The sequence below is a fragment of the Littorina saxatilis genome, linkage group LG11, assembly GCF_037325665.1.
Source record: "Littorina saxatilis isolate snail1 linkage group LG11, US_GU_Lsax_2.0, whole genome shotgun sequence".
Lineage (NCBI taxonomy): Eukaryota > Metazoa > Mollusca > Gastropoda > Littorinimorpha > Littorinidae > Littorina > Littorina saxatilis.
The window spans coordinates 24,032,209-24,047,208 of record NC_090255.1 but is presented as its reverse complement, the minus strand read 5'-3'; the positions used below and the strand labels follow the sequence as shown (position 1 = coordinate 24,047,208).

General features: G+C 39.6%; 1 protein-coding gene across 1 annotated transcript; it reads left to right on the top strand.

The window, feature by feature from the left end:
* The first annotated feature begins 6,377 nt into the window (after nucleotides 1-6,377).
* LOC138980847 (uncharacterized) lies at nucleotides 6,378-8,793 on the top strand. Its single transcript, XM_070353729.1, has 4 exons — nucleotides 6,378-6,407; nucleotides 7,241-7,384; nucleotides 7,856-8,104; nucleotides 8,697-8,793. The coding sequence occupies exons 1-4, from the start codon at nucleotides 6,386-6,388 to the stop codon at nucleotides 8,732-8,734; spliced, it is 453 nt and encodes a 150-aa protein (XP_070209830.1). The 5' UTR covers nucleotides 6,378-6,385; the 3' UTR covers nucleotides 8,735-8,793.
* The last annotated feature ends 6,207 nt before the right edge of the window (nucleotides 8,794-15,000 follow it).

Here is a 15,000-nt window from a genome sequence, read left to right as displayed (position 1 = left end):
GAGAGAGAGAGAGAGAGAGAGAGAGAGAGAGAGAGAGAGAGACAAAGAGAAAGAGATAGAGAGAGAGAGAGAGAAAGAGAGAACAAGTCGCGTAAGGCGAAAATACAATATTTAGTCAAGTAGCTGTCGAACTCACAGAATGACACTGAACGCAACGCAACGCAGCAAGACCGTATACTCGTAGCATCGTCACTCCACCGCCCCTGGCAAAGGCAGTGCACGTGGAATTGACAAGAAGAGCGGGGTATTCGTTGCGCTGAGAAGGATAGCACGCTTTTCTGTACCTCTCTTCGTTTTAACTTTCTGAGCGTGTTTTTAATCCAAACATATCATATCTATATATTTTTGGAATCAGGAACCGACAAGGAATAAGATGAAAGTGTTTTTAAATTGATTTTGAAAAAAAAAAATTGATAATAATTTTTATATATTTAATTTTCAGAGCTTGTTTTTAATCCGAATATAACATATGTATATGTTTTTGGAATCAGCAAATGATGGAGAATAAGATAAACGTAAATTTGGATCGTTTTATAAATTTTTATTTTTTTTTACAATTTTCAGATTTTTAATGACCAAAGTCATTAATTAATTTTTAAGCCACCAAGCTGAAATGCAATACCGAACCCCGGGCTTCGTCGAAGAGTACTTGACCAAAATTTCAACCAATTTGGTTGAAAAATGAGGGCGTGACAGTGCCGCCTCAACTTTCACGAAAAGCCGGATATGACGTCATCAAAGACATTTATCAAAAAAATGAAAAAAACGTTCGGGGATTTCATACCCAGGAACTCTCATGTCAAATTTCATAAAGATCGGTCCAGTAGTTTAGTCTGAATCGCTCTACACACACACACACACACACGCACGCACACACACACATACGCACATACACCACGACCCTCGTTTCGATTCCCCCTCGATGTTAAAATATTTAGTCAAAACTTGACTAAATATAAAAAGGACAGAGAGAGAACTCGGTTGTTCACATTCCACTGTGTGAATGAACCACTTTTGTTCTATTTCTCAGCATTTTAGCTTTAGTGAGTGACTCTGGTTAGCCCGCCTCATGTCTTATATAAGAACATTTGTTCTCTGGCAGTTTATTACACCCCCGGTATAGGGGTGTGTATAGGTTTCGCTCGATGTGTTTGTTTGTTTGTTTGTGTTCGCATGTAGATTTCAAGAATGAACGGACCGATCGTCACCAAACTTGGTGAACAGGTTCTATACATTCCTGAGACGGTCCTTACAAAAATTGGGACCAGTCAAACACACGGTTAGGGAGTTATTGGTGGATTAAGATTCTACAAGGACTTATAGAGGGACATATTAATGTTCAAAGGGAAATAACCTTCTCAGTTGGTGGCAGTGAGAATGGTTATTTCCCTTTGACCAACGGGGGTGTTTTTCCTACCTCGGAGGAATTTCTTGTTTTTGTTTGTTTTTTCAAAATTTTAATCAATCAATAAACAAGTGATAACAAACATGGTATCTGTGTGTTTTCTTTTTGTACACATACTTTCTCATTTACATGAGGTGCAGAAAAACTCATTACGTTAAATTTTACATTATACAAAAGGACTAAAATTAATCATACGTAAAACTATAGTGTGGCTGCCGGTGTCAACATGTGTAGTGTCAACATTATCATATGTCATCATAATTATATTGGTCTATTCAAAAACAGTATTCGCATCATAACATATGCCTGTCTTTACCTTAAATCTAGGACAATAAAAAATAATATGTTTCTAATAAATAAAACTTTGGACTAATGTTGAAATCTCAAAACAACATGATTTCCAAAAATAATTTCCAGTGTTAATCGTGAATCGTTTTTTTTTAAATGCTTACGCACAACTTTGCGATTAAAATAATATGCTTAATCTTCTTCATATTTTTGCTGTTACCTTTTATACCTTCTTCTTCTTCTTCTACGTTCCCGGCCACTTTTTATACCAAAAATGGACATCTGTAACATTCAACCTAATTCTTTCGCCAATGTTTACTAATATGACTGTACATTTCAATATATTTCCAAAACCTGAGTACGGTTGGGCATGTTGTTGTTGTTGTTGTTGTTGTTGTTGTTGTTGTTGTTGTTGTTGTTGTTGTTGTTGTTGTCGTCGTCGTCGTCGTTGTTGTTGTTGTTGTTGTTGTTGTTGTTGTTCCTCTTCTTCTTTTTCTTCTTCTTTTTCTTCTTCTTCTTCTTCTTTAATTGTTGGTACTACTCCTCCTCTTCTTCCTCTTTTTCTGTTTATTTTTTTTCCAAAGGAAAGCGAAAGCCTGCAAACGGTATATCGTCAAAGCCTTCCGAAAGTGATTCGTACATGAAAGCCTATGGCCCAAACGGCGCACCATACTCGTCTTTTGACGTAAGGCTATTAATACAACTGTTCCACGGTAGAGAATTGTCACAGTGGCGGTCAGTATAGTCCATCGGGCAACGTGTGTGGAAGTAATTGACTTCTCTTCTCAAGGCTGGATATAAGCATTTTGACTGTAACTATGGTAAGTCATACGGCTGCAAAGCTATGTCATTGTTCAAGCATGAGCTATTGGATAAATGATAGACGTCCTAGTTTTGAAAGTAGAGACACAAATTTCAACATAATAAAAAAACAAATTTGAGTTCCTTTATTTTTATTTATTTTGTTTTGCTGCTGTGAAGCGCATTTTCAAACGTGAAAAACGCACAGTTTTGCCGTTAGTTGGAAGTAGAGAAACGTCTTTATTTTTTAATATCATGTAGTTTGACAGTAAAATGGTTAATTTTGTTTCAGCTGCTACAAAAAGCACTTTTAACAGAAATACTTCGTAGTCTTTTCACTGTCATTTTGATTCATCTGTAATTTTCTATGCAATATTGTCACTTTCTTTCTTTTTTTGATGTTCTTGTTTTGTTTACGTTCACGGTAGTTACTTCACCAGTAAACTGAATAATAAAGGTTCCATTAGCACATACATTCAAGAGTACAATTTTAAATGTTGTTTCGTGACAAGGTGGACGTAATCTCCCTTATTAAATTGAAATCTGAATAACACATTAAACACACACGAAACATAATTGAAATTATTTATTGATATTATAGTCATGAATCCTTACAGCCAAAACACTCTTAAGGTAGCATGGACAGATATTTCACCATATTAAACGATAATCGCATAATATATGTTGTAATACGACATACATTGTCCACAGAATCTTTGCCAGAGTAAGCAGCGGGCACGACACGTAATTTGGTCAAAATGTGGCCACAAATTGGACTTGGTAATAATTTTGGCAACATTCGGCTTTAGCCCCGCATGAGTTTCGTGGTGTCACTGACTGGGTCTCAAAACGTTCTCTCTTCTTGTTCACATTCTTCTTCGTTTATGGGCTGAAACTCCCAAGTACACTCGCATTATTTGTTTTGCACGAGTGGATTTTTACGTGTATGGCCGTTTTTACCCCGTCATTCAGGCTGCCATACTTACATACATACACACACGCACACACACACACACATACATACACACACATACACACGCGCGCGCGCGCGCGCACGCATACACACACACACACACACATCCATACATACATCCATACATACATCCATCCATACATCCATACATACATACATACATACAGATAGACAGACGTACAGACAAACAGACAGACAGACAGACATGCATACATACATACATACATACATACAGACAGACAGACAGACATAAAATACACTGAGCACAAAAAGTTAAGGATATTTTTTCAGTGGTATAGCCCAGATGTTAAACAGCAGTTTTTTGGTTAGAATTATACGTGTATCTAAAGATCTGCCTTAATTTCTTCTGCTAAAAAATGTTTTTTTTTTTATCTGAGCAATATTTGGGTATGACGGAGAGTGAGTTTGTGTGTACCTTGGCTGCATCCAATGTTAGTGGGTTTTTTTTACAGGTCTCTATACTAGGCCTTACGCGCGTCAAACATATTTGTGTGCTTTCTTTCTTTTTACTTGTAACACATTGTTTTTTTCCAAAGCTGTCAGCTGAAGGAACTGACATTGATATGTTTTCCCTGCTTTTAAGTTTATACCGGTGTAAAAGGATGAAGTGTCTGTCTGTTTCAAAGTCCGGCGGACTCGTTATCCCAGGAACATGTGAAAGGAAAGATGTCCCCCAGAACCCAAAGTCCGACCCCTAAGTATAGGCTAGGACTTTCTGTCCTAGAAAAATGTGTCCGCTGAAAGCCTAGGAAAATGACGTGTGGGACTGTTTTTACCAGCGGACAACTGTTCCTTGTACACCGGTTTACACACTTATAGTGCATTAACGGAACTAGCTGGCTGATGTTTGCGTTTAAAGGTGGTCGTCTACATTTTTGGTTTTTTTCCAATAATCTTATGGTTAGATTTCGATACTAAATTATGTCAAATGATGAATGAACCATGGGGAAAAAAGTTATAGAAAAAAAAATATATGTAAAAAAGATTTTATTTTTGGGTAGCGTGACTCACGCTTCCAATATTTTGTTTTCTGTTTGCTGAGAACATGTGCTTTGCCTAAAGATACTGACCAATCAAATTCGTGTCACTATGCTTATAACCACGCCCAAACAAGTGCAGCAACAGTTTGACACTGGAGCGCTGTCCACGCTTTTTTTTAAAAGCACGAAATGCACGGGATTTGAGAGGAGGTTTGCGCTTGGCATTTTCCAAATAAGGATATCCTACTATGAGTACTGCGCTGGAATACTACAATGAATTTTCAAACGGCTACACTGGCTTCGTCTTTCCTGATCGAAAGGGGGTGTATTGTTGATATTTGTAGATAATAGACTCTGCATTTTAATGGTCAAATGGCGATTTCGGTATAAAAATGTAGACAAGGACCTTTAAGCTTTATTGACGTTGTGCTTGTAGGTTTTTAAAGTGTACTAGTATTCCAGGGCCAGGCTTCGCTCGGGTTTTACGTTTGAGAATGATAAAGTATGCTTGCATGGTAAGAGTTACCTCCCTTCTATGGCTAGAAAAGCCAGAGTTGCCTCCCTTGGCTTCGAGACCATTCCTGTACTTTCCAGTCAAGCTGTTTCTTCTTCCTTTATTCTACGTATAATAGCAATATAGAATGTCAATTATCACTGGCATTATGCACAGATGAACAGTAGACTCTGTTCCGAACTGTATACGGTGTATTCCATAATGGGGAGTTGCATGATCTGAGACAGGAAACAATGAATCAGGAAAGTGAAAGCCAGGTGCACATCTGTGGCTCTTAGACAGTTTGCATGCACATTTTCTTTTTCTTGCCTTTTGTCATCCGTGAGTTATGGCGACCACAGACACACACACACACACACACTCACTTACATCCATGTTTTTGGCTCACGTAAGTGTAGCCTATGCGATCGTAACTTTGTCTGTCTGTGCGTTTGTGCGTGTGTGTTTGTTTGTTTGTTTGTGCGTGTGTATGTCTGTGGTAGAAACTTTAACATTTCGTCATTTGAAGACGTCACATTATGACGTAAGAGGGTTAGACGTCACGCGAAGGAATTACTGAAAGTCTCGGTCATTGTTATTTTGAGCGGGCCGAGACTAGTTGGCAGTCGTGTCCCTGTAAGTAGGCTACATAATGCAGACAGACAGATCTAGATCTAGTGTCTCGCTTTCTTGCACAGTGTCACCTATGCTTACTGTGTGTGTGTGTGTGTGTGTGTGTGTGTGTGACGGAGTGATTGAGTTTGTGTTACTGTTTGTCGATTTCGCCTCTTGTTATTATATAGTAGAGATATGCTTGCAGGTTTTCCGTACTTACGGTAGCTTTCGATGGTTGTTTCACTGATACTATGGCATCAACGGGCAACAGTTCTTGTTCTTCATGATATGTTTTTGTATTATGTTTAATGTAAGTGTGTTGTCTTTCTCCCTTTGCCTTGAGTATATATATAACAACTGTAAAATCTGTTTTTGATTCTTTTTGTTTTAATGTATGCTCTCCTGCAAAAGATAGTACACAACATGTGTGTGTGTGTGTGTGTGTGTGTGTGTGTGTGTGTGTGTGTGTGTGTGTGTGTGTGTATGTGTGTGTGTGTGCGTGTGTGTGTGTGCGTGCACAACGCGCGCGCGAGCGTTTGCGTGTGTGTGTATATGTGTGTGTGTGTGTGTGTGTGTGTGTGTGTGTGTGTGTGTGTGTGTGTGTGTGTGTGTGTACGTGTCTGTGCGCAAGCGCGTGTGTGTGTGTGTGTGTGTGTGTGTGTGTGTGTGTGTGTGTGTGTGTGTGTGTGTGCGCAAGGGTGTGTGTGTGTGTGTGTGTGTGTGTGCGCGGGCGTTTTAGATTAGCTTTTCGTTGTTTGTTTACCACTTCTTCATCGAAGCATGTTTTTTTTTTCCAGAGCGGAACGCAAATGACAGAAGAGCAGCTAAAGGGTAGGTGTAGTTGTGTGTGTGTGTTGTTTGGTACGTTGCATCTTTTTTAACACTACTCTGTACTACTTACAACTAAATCTGCCATGAATCACTGATTACTACACTACACTACACTACATTACACTACGTTCAGTACACTACACTACTTAAACTAAACTAAACCAAACTAAACTAAACTAAACTAAACTAAACTAAACTACACTACACTACACTACACTACACTGCACTACACTACACTACACTACAGTACACTACACCATCATACTCAACACTACACAATACTACATTACACTACACTACACTACACTGAACTGTTCTACATTAGACTACACTGAACTGTTCTACATTACACTACACCACACCACACTACACTACACTACACTTCACTGCACTACACTATACTACACTTCATTATATCACACTAAATTACACTACACTATACATTTCACAAAACACTAAGCTTCACTACACTACACTATAATACACAACACTACACTACACTACACTACACTATACACAACACTACACTGCGACACTACACTATAATACACCACACAACACTACACTACACTACACTACACTACACTATAATACACAACACTACACGACACTACACTATAATACACAACACTACAATACACAACCGACTACACTACACAACACTACACTACACTACACTACACTACACTACACTACACTACACTACACTACACAAACACAAAGACATGTACGTCCCAAGCCTGACACTGTGAGCACACTACAACACCGTTCCTATTCCCTTATTCTCTTTGTTTACCAAGCATGGAAACTGAAATAAACTTATACTTTTTCAGGAATCAAGGCCTCGTTCAGCAAAATTGACAAAAATAGCGACGGCCGGATATCCGTCACAGAACTGATGCGCGCGCAGCAGGCACTGGGGGCGAATCCGACGCGAAAAGAAGTCGCCAAAATGATCAAAGAAGTTGATGATAACGGTATGATGTGTGTGTGTATGTGTGTGTGTGTGTGTGTGTATCAGTGTTTGTGTGTGTGTTTGTGTGTATGTGTGTGTATGTGTGTGTGTGTATATGATTGTGTGTGTGTGTGTGTGTGTGTGTGTGTATGTGTGTGTATGTGTGAGAGAGCGTGTGTGTGTGTGTGTGTGTGTGTATGTGTGTGTGTGTGTGTGTGAGAGCGTGTGTGTGTGTGTGTGCGCGCGCATGTGTGTGTGCGCGTGCATATGTGTGTGTGTGTGAGTGTGTGCGCGCGCGCGCGCGCGTGTGTGTGTTTGTGTGCGTGCGTGTGTGTGTGATTGTGTATGTGTATGTGTGTACCAGTGTGTGTGTGTGTATGTGTGTGTGTATGTTTGTTGCCTGTCATTTTTGTTTGTTCATCCTCTTAAATTTGTCGGCTTCACGCTCCAACCACAGACAAATCCCATCATGCCTTTCTGTTTATTTTGACAGACAGCGGATTTATAGAACTTAACGAATACATTGAGCTCATGTCGGAGAAAGTTGGTATGCTGGAATACCAAAAACAACAAATGAAGGCAGCGTTCCACCATGTTGACAAGGACGGAAGCGGAAAACTGTCACGTGATGAGTTACGCCAGTTCTTGACGTCACATTACGGCGAGCCGCTTACCGAAGACGAATTCAATTACGTCATGGGCGATATGGACCAAGATGGCGACGGACAAATAGACATTGACGGTGAGTGTCGGAACAAAAAAAGCGTTCGGGTTTCTTGGTACTGAAGCAAATTCACTCGTGTCGAAATTCAATCTATTTTACACCAAAAGTCGATTCATTCAAATGAATTTAAACCGACCAATCACAGTATTTTCACAGCCCGGCTGACGTCCTACCAGTAGCTGCAACTGGCAGGTAGTTTTAGAGAAGAGGTCCCTCAAAGTTGAGTTGAGTTGAGTTTGTTTTAGTGTACTTCAGTAGAGCTTAATGCGGCATGGGTCTGATGCATGTTTTAACTTCATTTCACTTTACTTTACCCTATTTTACTTGACTTACTTCAATTAATTTGTGTACAATATTTAGTTAAGTTCAGTTCAGTTCAGTTAGGTTCAGTTCAGTTCAGTTCAATTTAGTTTAGTTTAGTTAAGATCAGTTCAATACAGTTTAGTTTAGTTTAGTTTAGTTTAGTTTCGTTTGTTTTTGTTTAGCCTTATCGGCTTATTGGGTTAAGTTTAGAATAGTTTTAACTAAGTGTTATTATTGTTCAGTGTTCTTTAGTTTAGCATATTTAGGATACATGTCTTTAAACATTTTTCTCTGTGTCACTTTTCAGAATTCTGCAATTTGCTGTGTCAACATCAGGGCACGTGAATCCTACATCGCCGACGTCATCTCTCGTTCAGCATAAGACATAAGACATAAGATATGAGATAACTTATTGTCGATACAATTAAGCGATGGATGGAAACGTGTGGTTCATCTACTCTTTAAAGCAACCAAACAACTTATGACAACAAGCCTAAACATAAAAACAATAAAACATTCGAAGTAAGAACACCCAAAGTAAGAACACCCAAGGGACTCCAGACAGGCACGCCCGCCCACATTCGTAGCACACACACACACACACACACACACACACACACACACACACACACACACACACACACACACACACACACACACACACACACACACAGTAACAGCATCAGCATTAACATGTACAGTAACATGGACTGATTCTGTGCGTCAGGGTCATTCCACTAAAAAGTTCCTAGCTACCTTGCTGCCGAAAATATCTTTATTCTGGAAAATGTCAAGGCCTCCTAAAAGCATAGATAGAATATGAACAAAAATAAGCACAAGAAAGACAGACCCAGAAACGACTCGTACACGCAGACATACACGCAGACAAACACGCAGACATACACGCAGAGAAACACCCAGACATACTCGCAGACATACACGCAGACAAACACGCAGACATACATGCAGACATACATGCAGACATACACGCAGACATACACGCAGACATAGACGCAGACATACACGCAGACATACACGCAGACATACATGCAGACATACACGCAGACATACACGCAGACATAGACGCAGACAAACACGCAGACATACATGCAGACATACATGCAGACATACACGCAGACATACACGCAGACATAGACGCAGACATACACGCAGACATACACGCAGACATACATGCAGACATACACGCAGACATACACGCAGACATACACGCAGACATACATGCAGACATACACGCAGACATACACGCAGACATAGACGCAAACATACACGCAGACATACACGCAGACATACATGCAGACATAGACGCAGACATACACGCAGACATACATGCAGACATACACGCAGACATACACGCAGACATAGACGCAGACATACCTGCAGACATACACGCAGACATAGACGCAGACATACATGCAGACATACATGCAGACATACACCCAGACATACATGCAGACATACACCCAGACAAACACGCAGACATACACGCAGACATACACGCAGACATACATGCAGACATACACGCAGACATAGACGCAGACATACACGCAGACATACACGCAGACATACATGCAGACATACACGCAGACATACATGCAGACATACACGCAGACATACACGCAGACATACACGCAGACATACACCCAGACATACACGCAGACATACATGCAGACATACACGCAGACATACACGCAGACATACATGCAGACATACACCCAGACATACACGCAGACATACACGCACAAGCACGCGTCAGCAAGAGCACACGGAGACAAACAAGAGACAGAGAATTGAATTAAATTGAATTGAAATTTATTTTTGGAGGGTGACAGAATGAGCAATGTACACATGCTTGTTTTCATCCGGCCCTTGCCTATGGAGGGGTAACACAATAACAAGAAGAAATAGAAGTTAAGTTAACTCACAGTACAAATTACATAAATAACATGTCAAGCAACCAATAAGACATGAGTCAAGATGCATTTTGATTCTTTGGCTATGCTTGACAATTATAATTATAATTATAACAAAGAAATATTCATTTGTACAACAAATGTCCTTCGTGCATTATATAGAATTATGTTCTTCAATACAATCAGAGAGTACAGTGATATTTCCTCAGCTGCCTAATAATATTTCTTACAAGTTTTGCAAGAGAGACAGCATGTAATGTTCCTTGAATGATGTTTCATGGATTTGTAATTAAATTATAATATTATCAGGAATGGAGTGCCACATAAGTGCTCCAGAATATGAGAGACTGGAATGGTACAAGTCGATTCTTGGAGTTGGGGTAGTTAATTTGTTACATTTTTTATAATGCTTTATTTTGAAATTCGAGGCAATGAGTGGAGAGAGAGAGAGAGAGAAAGAGAGAGAGAGAGAGAGAGAGAGAGAGAGAGAGAGAGAGAGAGAGAGAGAGAGAGAGAGAGAGAGAGAGAGAGAGAATACGAATACGAATGTTTATTCAGTTTCAGGCCAGAGCCCCTTCTGAAGGGTATGCGCCCGAGAGAGAGAGAGAGAGAGAGAGAGAGAGAGAGAGAGAGAGAGAGAGAGAGAGAGAGAGAGAGAGAGAGATAGAGAGGGAGAGGGAGGGGGGGGGGGGGGGGAGACCGTATACACATAACCGATATATGGGGTGTATAAGCACAGAAGACGCACTATTTAATTGTTGATAATGTATAAGCCTACTTGTCCAGAAAATAATTATAGAAAAATAAAAACTATTTAGTGAATGACTCTTAATAATTTAGATGAAATAAACGTATTTATAATGCATTACACCGATTACGCCAGTAGTGATGATATTTACCAAAAATCATGTTTATTAAGTTGTCTTATAAATAGTATGTGCAGCTATAAATTTGCCAATCAGCAGAGACCAAAAAAAAGTGTTCTTACTTTGTAATTCGTTCTTGTTACATTTGTCTTAGTCTTTGTTGTTGTTGTTGTTGTTGTGAAGGTGTAAGTGGTGCTGGTTCTAGAGTGAATGTGTGTGTATATGCGTTCATGCGTGTGTGTGTGTGTGTGTGTGTGTGTGTGTGTGTGGTTATGTGTATTAATGTGTGTGTGTGTGTGTGTTTGTATGTATGTGTGTTTGTGTGTATGTATGTTTGTGTGTGTATGTGTGTGTGTGTGTGTGTGTGTGTGTGTGACATTGATACACAGACAAACACAAAGAAAACACACAAACACACACACACACACACACACACCCACCCACACACACACGTACACACATGCGCATGCGGTCCCGAGCAAACACAACTGCCGTGTAAAGGCAGAAGGAGGCAAGTCAATGAAACATAGTTTGGAGAAAATCAACTTTTTCTGTTTGCATCTATGTATTGGAATTATATCTTTTTTCACTGATGAAATGCAGGGCAGTGTTTTGCGTTTCTGTTATGAATATCAAAACCCACAATTGATTCATCACTTAGAAATAATGATTTTGTGTGGACTTGCTACCTTTTGCCAAATGTGACCCTCCACCACGGAATGAGTCGCATGTCACCTTTGCATGATTTTCATATTTTTACATTTTCCTAAAGAGTTTTTTATGCTCTATCCAGTGGTGAAAACCGTTTTAGAAAAGAGCGAAAACTGTTTGAGTTATAAGCCTGTGACTAAGGTGACCCTCACACTGTAACCAGACACTCCCCGGACTTATATTAAGCCTAGCGCAGAACCGCGCGAGGTGACATGCGACTCATTTCGTGGTGGAGGGTCACAAATTAATACACAAAACTCATTCACTTAAAAATAATGGTAAAGGGCAGTAACTGGACAATTGCCAAATTATGTCCCAACTTAAATCTTGATAAAAATAAAGTAGGAAAAGGCAGCAATGGACTTAGTTACTGCTTTCTGCCATTTATTTTGATCTGGCTGAGAAAAAAGCATAAAGCAGGAAGTGGACTTATAGAGAATACTACCTGTGCACATCCTAGATACTGGGTCACAACTATGGGACATGGACACCAGGAAAAAAAGTAGGACTGAATTGAGTGAAATACTCTTTTTTAAGTGCAAAAGACATGCCTGTATCTTTTTCTGTCAAAGAGAGGACCTTTCATATCGGGGTTTCTTTAGAAATGACAATTAGACACATGCAGTACGCTCTATGTCGTGGGTTACATGGTTTCCACTTTAGGCTTCAATATCCCACAGGAAAGAACTTTAGCTCAGTTATTGCATGTGGCATGTGGACAACATTGATAAATAAATATGCAAACATGAAAGTTTGAAATTACAAGTTTCCATAAGTTAACTAGATCGAAGTAAAAAGTGGAAACCGTAACCCACGCAATTTCCAGGCGCAAAAGTTTTTCTTGTAGGTCAAATGTAGCAACTAGCCTTTTGGGCACCCTTTTGGGTTTTAATACATGATAGAAAGATTTAAGTGAGCAAAAAGTTTTCGATCTGTGCTCACTGGGTTTATGTGTATAGAGATAATACTGTCGTGAGTTACATGGAAACCATAGTTTGTAATGTCTTTTATTTCCAAAGAAAAGAACTAAAACTTGATTATTGCAATTTGCATGTGGACAACATTGATAAATAAATATGCAAACATGAAAGTTTGAAATTACAAGTTTCCATAAGTTAACTAGATCGAAGTAGAAAGTGGAAACCGTAACCCACGCAATGTCCAGGCGCAAAAGTTTTTTTGTAGGTCAAATGTAGCAACTAGCGTTTTGGGCACCCTTTTGGGTTTTAATACATGATAGAAAGATTTAAGTGAGCAAAAAGTTTTCGATCTGTGCTCACTGGGTTTATGTGTATAGAGATAATACTGTCGTGAGTTTCATGGAAACCATAGTTCGTAATGTCTTTTATTTCCAAAGAAAAGAACTAAAACTTGATTATTGCATGTGGACTACATAGATAAATAACTATGCATACATGAAAGTTTGAAATTTTCAAGTTTCCATAAGCGACAATCCTAAATGAGAGAATTAATCGATTGTCGATCGTGCGTTGCAGAAGAATCGAAAATTTCATAATGGCGCCGATCATGAGAACACATGTGCTGCTCAAACTTTGCACCAGATCAAGCTTTAATCAGCAAAATATCGCAAAATTCGTCGATGAATATATGCTACAATTGTCAAAAAAGATTTTACAGGTCTCAAACAGTGAAGATACAGCGTGGTCTGTCGTGAGTTACGTCTCAAAAACCGGAAACGAATACGATTGGGTGGATAAATTCTCATTGTCTATTCACATGACCGGGTCAAACGTCATGAATGGAACTTTCGACGGTGTTCCCGCGATCTCACAACGCGTGTGTGATAGGCAATGCGGGATTTGTCGTCTGCTGTGGCCATGCTTTCGTGGGTTACAGATGGAAACGAAACAAGGGTGGGGTACATTCAAGCGCGATTATAAGCTGAAATAAATTTGTTTCCTACCGTAGTGCTGTGTTTTGAAAACCTAAATGTTGTTGAAATAAATAAATAATGACTTTGAATAACTTTGAGGTTTCCTTTGTTCAGCAGATCGCATTTTTTGATGAAGTTGAAACCGGAAACGACGGTAACCCACGATTACGTGTTTTCTTTGCCGATCAAACTCCCAGAAGAAGAAAAATAGATGTAATTCTTGAGTGTGTATGTCGAGAATAATCCTTCAGCTGACCCATAAACATCACAATAAAATTCACAGAGCTTTATTCTCCATTATGTACAGCTGCAACACAGACTGGTGTATTTTTGTCCCAGTTTTAGGTGCTGTTTTGGGGGCATTTTGGCTAAAAATTAAATCGTTTAAAACCCACAGCAATGTTTGGAAACCCAAACTTGGTTGTTACAGTAAGTCAAATCCATCCCCTTTGACATCAAAGCATCCCCTTTGTCATCCATTGCTCAGAGATATTGTGACAGTCATTCAAAGTTGACAACCCATAGTATTTCCCAGTATCTAGGACGTGCACACATGGCTTGCTGTGTCGTACCAGATTTACACGAGTTGTTTTTTTAAATAGTGAACTGCGAGCGAAAGCGAGCTGTTCACTATTTGAAAAAGCAACGAGTGTAAATCTGGTACGACACAGCAAGCCATGTAGTATTCTGTTTATCCTACATTATATACTTCTGTGCCAGATCTAACTAAAAGTCACCGACAGCGCTATTGCCTTTGGATCAACCCGCTTTAGAACTTCAAACCACTTTACTCAATTTGACATTCATTCCTCCGCCATGACACACACTCTCAAACTAGGACAAAGTAGTTCGCCTTTGTTAACACTGTTAAGTTTAATATTGAACATTGATGAAATAAATTCGAACAACGAAATCATGGTCACTTCAAAATATATTAGATTAAAAGAAAAGTAGTGGCCACAGTATAAAAGAAACCAAAAGGAACAACAACAGCAAAGCATATCCTTCCGCGATAGGATGACAGTCAAGTCGGAGCCAGGCGAGTCGACAGCTTTCAGATGATCACTTCTCGGTCAGTTTGGTGACTGCACAAATATTGGTTGATGTTGATGGTACCAACGTGCACAGGACCTGCAAACAGTGTTGTTAGCGTTTGCTGGGATGTGGCAGTGGCAGTGGCAGTGGAGACGGCTGGAGTTGAAGTGGCCG

Excerpts from the sequence above, each read along its gene's own strand:
- LOC138980847 (XM_070353729.1), top strand. The coding sequence starts at position 6,386 with ATGACAGAAGAGCAGCTAAAGG. Across the intron at positions 6,408-7,240 it reads GACAGAAGAGCAGCTAAAGG|GAATCAAGGCCTCGTTCAGC; the intron begins GTAGGTGTAGTT and ends ATACTTTTTCAG. Across the intron at positions 8,105-8,696 it reads CGGACAAATAGACATTGACG|AATTCTGCAATTTGCTGTGT; the intron begins GTGAGTGTCGGA and ends GTCACTTTTCAG.